Source organism: Coregonus lavaretus (genome assembly GCF_964263955.1).
Source record: "Coregonus lavaretus genome assembly, chromosome: 1".
Lineage (NCBI taxonomy): Eukaryota > Metazoa > Chordata > Actinopteri > Salmoniformes > Salmonidae > Coregonus > Coregonus lavaretus.
The window spans coordinates 83,060,559-83,072,649 of NC_139988.1; the positions used below are offsets into that span (position 1 = coordinate 83,060,559).

The 12,091-nt window shown below is 44.2% G+C and overlaps 1 protein-coding gene across 1 annotated transcript in view; it reads left to right on the top strand.

Annotated features, from left to right (window-relative positions):
- LOC311134200 (glutamate receptor ionotropic, delta-1-like) overlaps positions 1 to 12,091 on the top strand; it is a gene marked incomplete at both ends in the record, with an annotated part of 180,165 nt that overhangs the window by 123,528 nt on the left and 44,546 nt on the right. The window contains one exon of the mRNA XM_084167811.1: positions 1,422 to 1,541. Coding sequence (XP_084023937.1) covers positions 1,422 to 1,541 — 120 coding nt within the window. The remainder of the gene's footprint in view (positions 1 to 1,421; positions 1,542 to 12,091) is intronic.

The window sequence follows — 12,091 nt, forward strand, 5'->3', positions numbered from 1 at the left end:
GAAGAGGCGAGCGAACTCTCCGTAGTTGTCCAACGCGGCTCCTCCTTCACTCCAGACCGCTTTGGCCCACTCCAGGGCTTTCCCCGAGAGGCAGGAGACGAGGGCTCCAATGGAGCCGGGCTGATGGTCGAGAAGTATAGATCCAGTTGCAGGAGAAATCCCTGGCAGCGGGCAGCTGTCCCATCAAAATCCCTTGGTCGTGATATATGAATCCCTCTGGGTGCTGGGGAGTGGGTGGCTGGATCTGATCACTCAGCTGGTCCCGAAAGATCGAGTCCTCTCCTCTCCAGGCGTTGGACGACCTGGAGAACCCGATCCATCGCTTCTCCCAAGCTGGCTAGTATTGTAGAATGCTCCCGGACCTGCGCCACAACTCCAGGCAAGTGCTCCTCTCCTGCTGACTCCATGTCTTGGTGTGTGATTCTGTGATGAGTGATTTCGAAGTCAGGCACAGGAGGGTAAATCACAGAATAACAGGAGTTACGCAGTAATGCGTCAAAATGCTTCAGTGCGCAAAACAGGCGCACTGGAAACAACAAGGCACACCGGGAATATTCCCAGCAATACAAAATACAAGGAGCTCCACCGAGCTTCTCTATCCTCCACAATAAATAATTACACACAAAGACAAGGGGGCAGTGGAAACACTTATACAGGTACTGATGAGGGGATATGAACCAGGTGTGTGTAATGAACAAGACAAAACAAATGGAATAATGAGATGAGGAGCGGCAGTGGCTAGAAGGCCGGTGACGATGAACGCCGAAGCCTTCCCGAACAAGGAGAGGAGGCAGCTTCGGAGGAAGTCATGACATCATCATGCTGAATACTTGAAATGTTGTTCAAGGAACATAGGTTGTGAATCCACTGTTTTTCAAAACCAGAAGGGCACAAGGCCGTGAATAAAGTCGGAAGCAGAAAATAATAAAATGGTCCTTGAATCTAATTCCCTCTACTTGCATTACAACTGGAGATGCACAGCTGTGGGAGATGAAGATGGTTGCCACCCCCTTGACTTCCATGTCATTTCTGCTATTGCCATTCTCTGGACTCAATATCTTCAGCACTAAAAGGTGCTACGTACTAGATTTCCTCTGCAGAGACTATTATGTCTTTAGAGCAGTATTGGTGTGTGTGTGTGTGTGTGTGTGTGTGTGTGAGTGTGTGTGTGTGTGCATCTTTGTCTCAGAGATCTCGGCCTGTCCCTAGCACAGTGTCACTGGTTCAAACGTGCAAACTGATTCAACCAAAATATTAAACTGGCTTTGGGAGCGCATCAATTTCATTATGGACTTGATACTAAAGGGCTTGGCACTGGACAGGTGGTCTTGTTGTGACACTGTGAGAGCTCACACTTTCTATGAAATTCATCCTATATTCTCTCTCTCTTTCTATCTCCCTCCCTCTCTCTCCCATCACAGGGACATATCACAGGCCTCACAGGAACTATGGATTTCAAAGCGAACGGATCCAATTCTCATGTCCAGTTTGAAATACTGGGCACCAGCTTCAGCGAGACGTTTGGAAAAGACGTGAAAAGGGTGAGTATGATGATTCTGCTGCTGGTGGTCACTCCTCCTTTGTCTCAAGATGGCTGTAAAGCTGATAGATGTTTTTGAGTTTACTCTTCTCTGTGCAGTTCTGAAGCTATGGACCTCTGTGGCACGACCCAGTGGTATTGCTGCACAGCAAGCCTCGACGAGATAGTCTGTAAACAAGTTCTTTAAAACAGAGGAGGTTATGGCCCATAAAATGCTGGCAGCGATTTCTGAGGTGTCTTGGGGTGGGTTTCTTAGCACAAAGAAATCAGAGAATGGAAACCCTGTGGAACATACTGCAGTCCTTGAGGCAAAGCATGCACGAGAACCTGCCAGGATACTGTCAGTTATATGTTTAAATTGTACTGAGAAATATACTGAACAATATCTAGCTAGGTTATTTATTAATATTTGGAAAAAACAAGGTTAACTGACATGACCTAAATTCCATATGTAGGCCAATATTCTGTAATGCAAATGGTCAAATGCTAAGATATGTTTTTCTTAACAAACATAGTTATCACATAATGCACTTGTGACGAGTACTGAGTATACGAAGAGGCAGGCAGCAGACGCAGGAATTAACAAGGTCAAGGTTTACTTAACAATGAGAAATAACAAACATAGAGTAAACTACATGAAGCTTAACAATCACACACAACATCATTAGGAACAGTCCAGGGCTAAATAGGGATGGTGATGAGATGATGAGGTGTAGGTGCGCTGGAGGTGATTGGGGTGCGTTGGGTTTCCATTCCGGTGTTGCAGAGGTGGTGCGCTCAGACCGGTGGCTCAGTAGAACGGCGAGAGCGCCGGAGGGGAGCAACGGGAGGAGACGTGACAGCACTATTCATTTTCATGAATACCTCCTAGTAAAACACATACAGGGCATTATATTCAACATGAACATAATGGAAATAACAACCAACTAGTTAATTGGTTTAGTATGTGTTTGTGTTGAAGGCATGAGACCATTGTAAAAAACACCATAGGACATGAATGACTGTAAAGTGCTCCAGCACGACATCTTAAGACATAAAAACTCAAATGAGTAGGCTACCCATAGAAATGAGATATGAATTACTTATATTTCTGTGAGGCTACCATACAATATCATGCTACTATACCACTAAGCTATTATTGTATTTCTATCACACACATTATTTCAGCTAATGTAGTGCCGTCCTTTTGCCAGCCTTTATATCCTGCTCCCTAACATGAGTGGCCTGATTAAACACCAGTCATTAGTGGCTGAGGGAGAGCATGCCAAGCATCCTGTAATAACGACTGTAGGACAAGCAGCGACAGGGCTACTGTCAACACAGCTCTGTATGTGGCCATGGCAACACACACTGTAGGCTGGTGCGTCATATAATACTCTATATTTCCCATATAGGGCATTACCTTCCACCAGGGCCCTATTCGGTTCCCTCAGTGGATCTAATCAAAAGTAGTGCACTATTATGGGACACTGTGTGCTCCTCTTTTCTCCTCAATGACTACCCAGCAAACCAAAATTGGTTTCTGTGAAAGTTCCCAGAACTATCATTAGGTCGCGGCAAATGTTCTCATAACACACAAACTGTCCAGTCATAGTGATGATTATAGAATACTTACTAGTGGTGGCTATTCAGCAGCCTGATGGTCTGGGGTAGAAGCTAGTGGCCAGTCTTTCACATGATGCTCCTATACTGCCCGCTTCAGTGATGGAAGCGGGGAGAACAGTCCATGGCTCGGGTGGCTGGGGTCCCTGATGATCTTCTTGGCCTACCTAAGACACCTGGTGTTGTAGGTGTCCTGGAGAGCAGGCAGTGTGCACCCAATGGTGCGTTCGGCTGAGTGCACCACCCTCTGTAGCGCCTTGCGGTCCGCGGTGGTGGAGTTGCCGTACCAGGCTGTGATGCAGCCCGACAGTATGCTCTCGATGGTGCTCCTGTAGAACACAGTGAGGACCCTCGAGGACAGGCAGAATTTCTTCAGCCTCCTGAGGTTGAAGAGTCACTGTCGTTTCTTCTTCACCACAGTGTCCGTGTGGTTAGATTATTTCAGCTCCTCTGAGATGTGGATGCCGAGGAACTTGACATTACTGACCGTCTCCACGGTGGCCCTGTTGATGAGGATGGGGGCATGCCCAGCCTGGTTCCTCCTGAAGTCCACAATCAGCTCCTTTGTTTTGCTGACGTTGAGGGAGAGGTTGTTTACCTGGCACCACACCGTCAGAGTGCCTACCTCCTTCCTGTAGGCCATCTCGTCGTTGCTGGTAATCAGGTCTACTATTGTCGTGACATCAGCGAACTTGATGATGGAGTTGGATATACATGGGTATACAGGGAGTACAGGATGGGACAGAGGATGCACCTTTGTTGGGCCCCCGTGTTGAGGATCAGTGTGGAGAAGGTAATGTTGCCTACCTTCACCACCTGGGGGCGGCCCGTCAGGAAGTCCAGGAGCCAGTTGCATAGGCAGGAGTTCAGTCCCAGGGCCGTGAGCTTTGTGGTGAGCTTAGAGGGCACTATGGTATTGAAGGCTGAGCTGTAGTCGATGAACAGCATCCTCACATATGCATTCATTTTCTGCAGGTGGGTGAGGTCAGTGTGCAGTGCAATGGCGAATGCGTCGTCTGTGGATCTGTCGGGGCAGTAGGCGAATTGGAGAGGGCGAGTGTGTCGGGAAGGAGGCGGTGATGTGGTCTTTGACCAGCCTCTCGACGCACTTCATCATGACTGAAGTGAGTGCTGCTGGTCGGTAGTCATTCAGTTCAGTTACTTTCCCTTTCTTGGGCACGGGGATGATAGTGGACATCTTGAAGCAGATGGGGATAACGGCCTGAGCTAGAGAGAGATGTCTGAAAATACTACCCACATTAGCTGGTATGCACATGCTCTGAGGGTGCGGCTAGGGCTGGCTGCCTTGCGAGGGTTAACACGTTTGAATGACTTACATACATCCTCCGTGTAGACCGTAAGCACATGGCCCTCGTTGTGCTCAGGGGCTCTCCTCTGCAGCTCAGAGTCGTCATGCTCGAAGTGTGAGAAAAAGGAGTTTGGCTCGTCCGGCAGGACAGCGTTGGAGTCCGCGATGTGACTGGCTTTCTTTTTTTAATCCGTGATCGTTAGAAGCCCCTGCCACATACGCCTTGTGTCCGACCCGCTGAATTGCTCCTCCACTTTGTCCCTATACTTGTGTTTCGCAATCTTGATCAATCTGCGTAGGTCGTATTTGTACTGTTTAACCAAACTATTGTCCCCGGTCACCTTGATGTGTTTATAAGCAGCATCTCTCTCCTTCAGTTTTCCGACAAGGCTGCCAACAATCCACGTTTTTTAATCAGTAAAGTTTTGAAAGACACTATCGGTATCACGTCATCTATGCATTTTTTTCATGAATCCGGTGACTGAGTCGGAACATATTCCAGTCCACGTAATCAAAACAGTATTGGAGCATGGATTCTGATTGGTCAGACCAGCGCTGTACAGACCTGACCACCGGAACCTTCCTCTTGAGTCTTTGTTTGTTGGCGGGGAGGAGCAAAATGGAGTCATGGTCAGATTTGCCGAAAGGAGGACGGGAGAGGGCATTTTATCCATGTCGAAAAGGTGTGTAGCAGTGGCCAAGCATTGAATTTGCACGAGTTGAACAGTCAATGTGTTGATAATAATTCAGGAGCACGGCCCTCAAATTATTTTTTTTAAAGTCCCCCGCGACAATGAACGCTGCCTCCGGGTATGCGGTCTCCAGTTGGTTCAGTTGATCTTTTAGAGTATTTTTGGTGTCGGCTTGGGGCGGGATGTACACAGCCATGGCAAGAATCCCTGAGAACTCTCTCGAAATGTATAAAATTTCATTTAAAACATTTTTGGGAAAATAAAATATTTTGTTATAAAAAACATCCTTTGTTTGGGATGTTATCATCCTAAGTTATAACACTAACTGGAACTTAATGGGAATCTTAGCTAATGTTCTGGGAATGTTCCCAGTTTGCTGGATAGAGTGTATTGCACTGTTGTTCCACTCTCATTCGAAGATGCTTTCACTGGCGCTTGCTGAGGAGAAGATAGACATCATTAAAATGGAGGAAGCCTATCAGAGGTGAATGTCTCCATACAACACCCCACATAACAGGAACATGCTCCATGACTGGGAGAAATGTCACCCATTGCCCAAGGCTGAATTTTTAGGGGGAAAGTGTCAAAGCCTGGTTTTCAAGTGCTTTATTGCCTTATATTTTTGTTAATTCATAACGTTTTATAGCAGGGGTGTCAAACTTAATCTGCGCAAGGGCCATATTGAAAAAACACAATGAATTTGCGGGCCAGATAGCCTATTATTTTAGTTTCTCCTTTGGTGTTTTGTTGCTGGTTTAGTTTTTTGGTTATTCATTGTCAAGCTTTAAAAGCCGAAGCCAGACTGCAACATTTTAGTAGCCTAGCTAGGTCTGTTAGCATGTGTCTGTACACTTTCCCTTCGCTGCGCACAATAAACGGGACACACGAAAGCAGCGCAATTGAAGTTGAATTCACAGATGTGAGTGCAAGCTTCCTGCCATCCAGGACCTCTATACCAGGCGGTGTCAGAGGAAGGCCTTAAAAATTGACTCCAGCCACCCAAGTCATAGACTGTTCTCTCTGCTACCGCACGGCAAGCGGTACCGGAGCGCCAAGTCTAGGTTCAAAAGGCTTCTAAACAGCTTCTACACCCAAGCCATACGACTCCTGAACAGCTAATCATGGCTACCCAGACTATTTGCATTATCCCCCCACCCCACTCCCTCCTTTACGCTGCTGCTACTCTCTGTTTATTATCTATGCATAGTCACTTTAACTCTACCCACATGTACATATTACCTCAACTACCTCAACTAACCTGTGCCCCCGCACATTGACTCTGTACCAGTACCCCCTGTATATAGCCTCCCTACTGTTATTTTTTTATATTTTTATATTTTTTACTTATCTATTTTTTACTTTACACTTATTGTTCTTAAAACTGCATTGTTGGTTAAGGGCTTGCAAGTAAGCACTTCACTTCACAGGCCTACACCTGTTGTATTTGGCGCATGTGGCAAATAATATTTGATTTGATTTGATCAAGCTATAATTTCATAAAGTAAATGACTCATTTAAACTGTTGACTCATTTATATTTGCTTGTGTGTCCTGTTGTCCTTTAGTAGTAATTTACACCCGCACGTGAATCCTTATCTTATAACAGTTTGACAACCAATATAACATTTTCTGTAGGCTACAGCAATGACCTGTTGGAACCGAAACTTGGCATGGGCCTACAACAGGCTTAAACTTTTGGTCTGGGAGGTCTGGGAGAGGGGGTCTGGGAGAGGGGTGGGTGTATGGCAAATTGGCAATGCACTTCCATTTGGCATGCAGCACATTGGGAGTGCTTGCTGTGACTTGTAGTGATGCGCAACGCAAGCTGTATGGAAGCGGGCCAAAATTAATGTTTTTCTCTGAACATAATAAGGAGAATAAGGAGTAATATCAATTACGGGGAAGTGGAACAAGGCAGACCCATGACGATTTAATCACCCAGCATCCCAATTTGAATTAGGGTCCACAGCCATGAGCCACACATATACATGAATACCAGTGACGGTCGCCGTTTAAGATGAGGGAGGCCGATTTATTTTTTCATGAGCATGGCCTTATTTCTATTACAGCATATTGAATGACTGTTATTCAAATTCCATTCACCCTGTTCAATGTAACATCGATAGGTTTAAGCTACTACATGATACTCTAATTTTCCCTATACCCATCATGAGGTTGCTACAACATTTACATTACATTTTAGTCATTTAGCAGACGCTCTTATCCAGAGCGACTTACAGTTAGTGAATACATGTTTTTTTATACTGGCCCCCGTGGGAATCAAACCCACAACCCTGGCGTTGCAAACGCCATGCTCTATCAACTGAGCTACATCCCTGCCAGCCATTCCCAACCCCCTACCCTGGGCCAATTGTGCGGCGCACATGAGTCTCCCGGTCGCGGCCGGCTGCGACAGAGCCTGGATTCGAACCAGGATCTCTAGTGGCACAGTTAGCACTGCGATGCAGTGCCTTAGACCACTGCGCCACTCCGGAGTACAATCTAGCATACAAATGAAAGTTTAAAATGTAGGTGTACAGGTCTAGAGACATTTTTTTGTAATCAAGGTGACAAGGTGCCACATTCAATATCGCCTTGCACACTCTTGCCTGCATCTATCTGAGCTAGGGTGTAATCATTAGTCCAACAGTTGCAAACAAGAGTTTCTATTGGACAAATTCAGGTATGTTTATCCCTGTTTCATTCCATTTGCTTCCATTTAAGAAACATTTTTCTACAGAATCGGAAGAATGAATACAATCCTGATCACCCGCAGCCACGTACAAACAGCATGATCACTTTGCTCGTTGTATAATTCCTTCTCGCATCTATGCGCTCTCCTCCTCTCACCTTTTACCTTCGCTTGTGGACTTTAGTGCACAACACAACAGCTGTCTATGACCAAGCAAAAAAACCTTTCCAAGCCAACCCTTCATAACATAACCGCTAACTGCAACACACAGCCTACATCATTGTCACCATATTACCTAACGACATAGTCACTAGAACTAGCTACTAGAACTAACGCGTTAGTAAACCCGCTACAATCATGCAGTACAGTGTACAGCAAGCAGTTTAGCAGTTACACTGGTGGGCCCCGGTTGCAATAAACTAATACAACCAAAAGCTTATCTTGACTTGGAAGAGTTCCAGTGTTGGATAGCCATAGCCAGCTAGCTAACATAGCATCCCTTTCTCTTTGAGCCGGGTGTTTGAGTAGGCTAAACTAGCTAGCTGCATTCTCTAGCTAAGTAAGTGAAAGTGAAAAAAAAATAATGAAATATAGCTATCTCTCGCTCTCTCTCTCGCTCTCTCTTGCTTCTCCTTCATTTTTTAAGAATTGTATTGGTTCAAAACTGTTCAACTATTGTTTTTCTCTCTTTTTGAGTCAACTACTCACCACATTTTATGCACTATCTAACTAATTTTTATGAAATTCACTGAGGATGGTCCTCTGAGGAGCCTCCATTGACACAGACACATACACATGCACGCAACCTTACCATGGTCCTGTGTGGCTCAATTGGTAGTGGATGGCGCTTGCAGCGCCAGGGTAGTGGGTTCAATTCCCACGGGGGACCAGTACAATCAAAAGTATGAAAATAGATGCACTCACTGCTGTAAATCGCTCTGGATAAGCGTGCCTGCTAAATAACAAAACGTATTCAATTTTGCAAGTGCACTCAGTCCTGTTGTGGTTCATTATTGCTGGACTCTACACTTTTCCAACAAGCTAGGCCCCTGAGAAGAGATGAATGTACATGTAACTAGCTAACTTAATCCTGCCCCTGGTATGGAGACTAATACCCCTATAGGCTCGGTTGCTTTGACATCCATCACGTAAAAAAGTGTGGAGCTGTAAGGATACTAAATGGTAAAACTGTGACCAAGTTGCGACCATGCTGCAAACTGAACAACAGGCCAGTTAGTTTCTTCATATTTTTCCCTTCTTGATTCTTCACATTCTCTTTATCTAAAACTCCATCTCCATCTCTGGCTGTCGGCGCCTTTACCATGCTATTTTTCACACGGCAACCATTTTGCTCCGATGAAACGTCTCGTAGATTAGACCCTAAATAGAGATTGAAACGTTATTCCCTATTTCTGCCTGTCGACTTCACTCCCTTTTGGCCACTCGAGGCAGCCCTAACAGGCTTGACATTTCTTGCTTTGCTACCACTTTCTCATTTCTACCTTTCTATTTACGTCCTTTATATCTCTCTTCTTCTACCCAGCAGAATAACGTTTCAGGCTTTGAGCTCGGCACAATTGTAATTGGGAGTGAAAATAGGAACCCAAAGTCTCTGTTCTAATATATGATGCGTCATGATGCATGTTGTTTACACCATATACATGCTTAGTAATACCCAAAATTAAGCCCAAACGTTACAGTTCAAGCTCGCCACAGTTGGGAAGGAAGGAGGTTGAAGACTAGGAAGTGAAAGGCTCTGTATGTGTTAACCATTCATTGTTTTATTTAACCTTTATTTTGACAGGGAATCATGCTGAGACCAAGGTCTCTTTCACAGATGAGCCCTGAATACACATCAATACACATCAATATACACTATACACAACAATATACACATCAATATACACATCAATATACACTATACACATCAATATACACTACACATCAATGTACTCATCAATATACCCTACACATCAATATACACATCAATATACACTATACACATCAATATACATATCAATATACACTACACATCAATATACACATCAATATACACTATACACATCAATATACACATACATTTTCAGAGCATTAGAAGCATTGGAATGAATGATGCATCACGATGCACATTGTTTACAACAGTACATGTTTACACCCACAGCATCTGCTTATCTGTGCTTAGCAATCCCCAGTACTAGGCCCAAGCTTGGCAAGAACTGGCTAAATAGTAGAACGTCCCTACAACATCCTCTCCTTACCGGCATTAACCTTTCGGGATTGCGACAAGGCCATTAGGACAGAAGACTAAGAGGGGTTAATGAGCTGACTAATAATTAGCCTAATTTATCTTGTATCTGTAAAAGTCATGGCACTCACTAACGATGCGTTCTCATTTCCCTAAGTAACGTGCAATAATGCTCATCCCTTTATTACAGTTGGTTTGAAAAACTGAGCCATATACACAACAATAACGATTGGCACCGCCGTCATGAAAAACCAAGCTGTGCTACGCAAAACTTGGATAGGTCTTCAATTCTATTTATCAGTCAATAGTTATCTGTTGAAAAATTAAGGTGTGAAGTCACTGGTGTCACTGGTGTCACTGGTGTTGCTCACGGTGTGAGACTAGTACCGAGTGCAGCCAAAGTGATTTTGGCTTTAAGTCCTGCAAGTATCATTCACATAACGCAATGACCGGCTTTGTAGTGACTAGGCTAGCAGGTACAATGCGGTGTGGTGTAGTAGAGCTGTGAGGAGCAGACAGGCCAGAGTTGCCTGTTGTCTGCATTGCGGGGACTCCCTATTGAGAGAGATAGTACAACACAACATGGTTCACTCAGCCACAGATCAAGAATGGATCCCACCGGTGGTTCTAGGCCTGGTGATTAGATCTCGACCAGGACAGATAGGTGTAATCTCCTTTGGTTTGACACAGTGATAAAGTTTGTGATGGGGGTTAAAGGAGAGGGGGATGGGACATGGGAGACAGCAGTGTGTCAGACGGTCTCTGTACAGAGGTGTTTTGTTGGTCTATCAATTGAGAAATGGAAGATAGGGATCCAGCAGTGGGCCATTTGAAAGACAAAGGGGGCTTATCGGCTTGTAGTACAGCTTTGATAAGGTATACAGGGATCCTCCTGGCTCTCTTGTACCTGTTAGGCTTCTTACAGTGGCAGCTCTGCCCACTAACAAGCAAGTGAAGCCGGAGCAGAGCTGAATTACACAGACAGTCATTTGGAACATAATGGGATTCAGCTGAATAGAAGTCCTTCTGAAATGAATCCATTACAAAGGAGAAGAAAAAGCGGGGCTTTCATGATAATTTTCCCTCGCAATAACAATTTGCTATTCAGAAATCCCAAGTAATAAGTATATGCAAATAATGACATGGGATATTGTAGATTTTGCTTTTCGTCTAATGATATTTTGTGTTTTAAGCTAGGTCTGAACATTGTGACCAGGATTGGCTTGTGGTACTTTGAAATTAAACGAAAGCCTAATAATTAGTTTAAATTCACCATAATACATGTGATATTGAACGTCCCTGATAAAAAAAAAATATCCTCCATGTCTGCATTTAAACGAACAAAGAACCACCAGGCGTTCTAATAATTTAAATCCTTGCCATACACTAATTACACTAAGTTAGTGATGGTTTTCTTTGAACTGTCTCCAGAGAAAAAACTTTCTGTGGAGATTCAAACATCAGAGGCAGACAGTCTTGTAATGAAATACACAGGAGAGGATTCACCAAGAATTTCATCAACAGTATATTTTTATTTTTAGTAACTGGGTGCTTTCTGAGGATGTGGAGAGCAGAGTTGATGTTGCTCTTCAAGCTCCATGCGTTCTATAGCTCGAAATTAAGGCACACTGACTGATTTCCTGCTGTATTGTTAGAGAAGGCTTGAGCTACATTGTACCTGATGATGCTAACTTTAACAGCGCCGCCATATGACTAAGGGAGGCATTTAATCATTCACTACAGGTTACTTGTAAACGAACATGATATAACCAACACTGACATAGCCTGTCTATTTCTATTAACTATTAATAAAACATTTAGTGATTTTCTTTCTTCAAAGAATTATAAATATATTCCTAATTCCCCCTATCATTTTATTAAATGACTACCTTCTCTGTCATAGCAGTAATCCATCAAAACCTCAATGTCATTTTGATCAACCGTGAAACATTTGCCAGCAGGCATGAGTGTAATACATTGACATGCAGTACAGCTGTCCTGACAGATAGTCA